Source organism: Brassica oleracea, chromosome C3 (assembly GCF_000695525.1).
Source record: "Brassica oleracea var. oleracea cultivar TO1000 chromosome C3, BOL, whole genome shotgun sequence".
Taxonomy (NCBI): domain Eukaryota; kingdom Viridiplantae; phylum Streptophyta; class Magnoliopsida; order Brassicales; family Brassicaceae; genus Brassica; species Brassica oleracea.
Window position 1 is genome coordinate 35,027,381 of NC_027750.1, and position 650 is coordinate 35,028,030.

General features: G+C 43.8%; 1 protein-coding gene across 1 annotated transcript in view; it reads left to right on the forward strand.

Moving 5' to 3' along the window:
* Positions 1 to 382, forward strand: part of LOC106330473 — a 4,512-nt gene extending 4,130 nt beyond the window's left edge. The window contains exon 3 of the mRNA XM_013768930.1: positions 7 to 382. Coding sequence (XP_013624384.1) covers positions 7 to 382 — 376 coding nt within the window. The remainder of the gene's footprint in view (positions 1 to 6) is intronic.
* The last annotated feature ends 268 nt before the right edge of the window (positions 383 to 650 follow it).

Below are 650 nucleotides of genomic sequence, written 5' to 3' on the forward strand. Positions count from 1 at the left end.
GGTCAGGTTCATTGGTCCGTACAAGATCATCGGGAAAGTTGGTGAGGTAGCTTACCGTTTGGATCTGCCAGAGGATATGCGTCTACATCCTGTATTTCAAGTTTCCATGCTTCGGAAACATATACGGGATCCAAGTATTGTTGAACCCGAGAGACAAGAGGAGTTGAGGACAAACCTTACGTATCCGGAAGGACCGATCAGATTGGGAGAACGGCGTATTCGGAAGCTGAAGAATCGTGAGATTGCTCAAGTACAAGTGTTCTGGGGAAGACAAAACAGGATTCACGTTACTTGGGAAGATGAAGAGCGATTTAAAACTGATCACCCTGAGTTCTTCCGAGAGGATGCTGTGATGGAAGAAGGAGGCCCCTCAGAACCTTAGAATTCGATGACGAATTCTGTTAACGGGGGGAGAATGTAGAAACCCATTAAAAAAATAAAAAAAAATGGTCGAGTATCTTTTGGGTGGTCGAGTCGCGGACGATCAAATTGTTTTTGTCTGAACCATGAGTCAAGTATCCCACTAGACAATGGTTAGACAATGTGGTATATTTACTCAAAGGACGTTTGAAGCATGACACTTTTGGAAGCACAACAGGAAGACCGGAAATTGGGCGAAAAGCCCTAATTTCGGTATTATGGAATTTTTC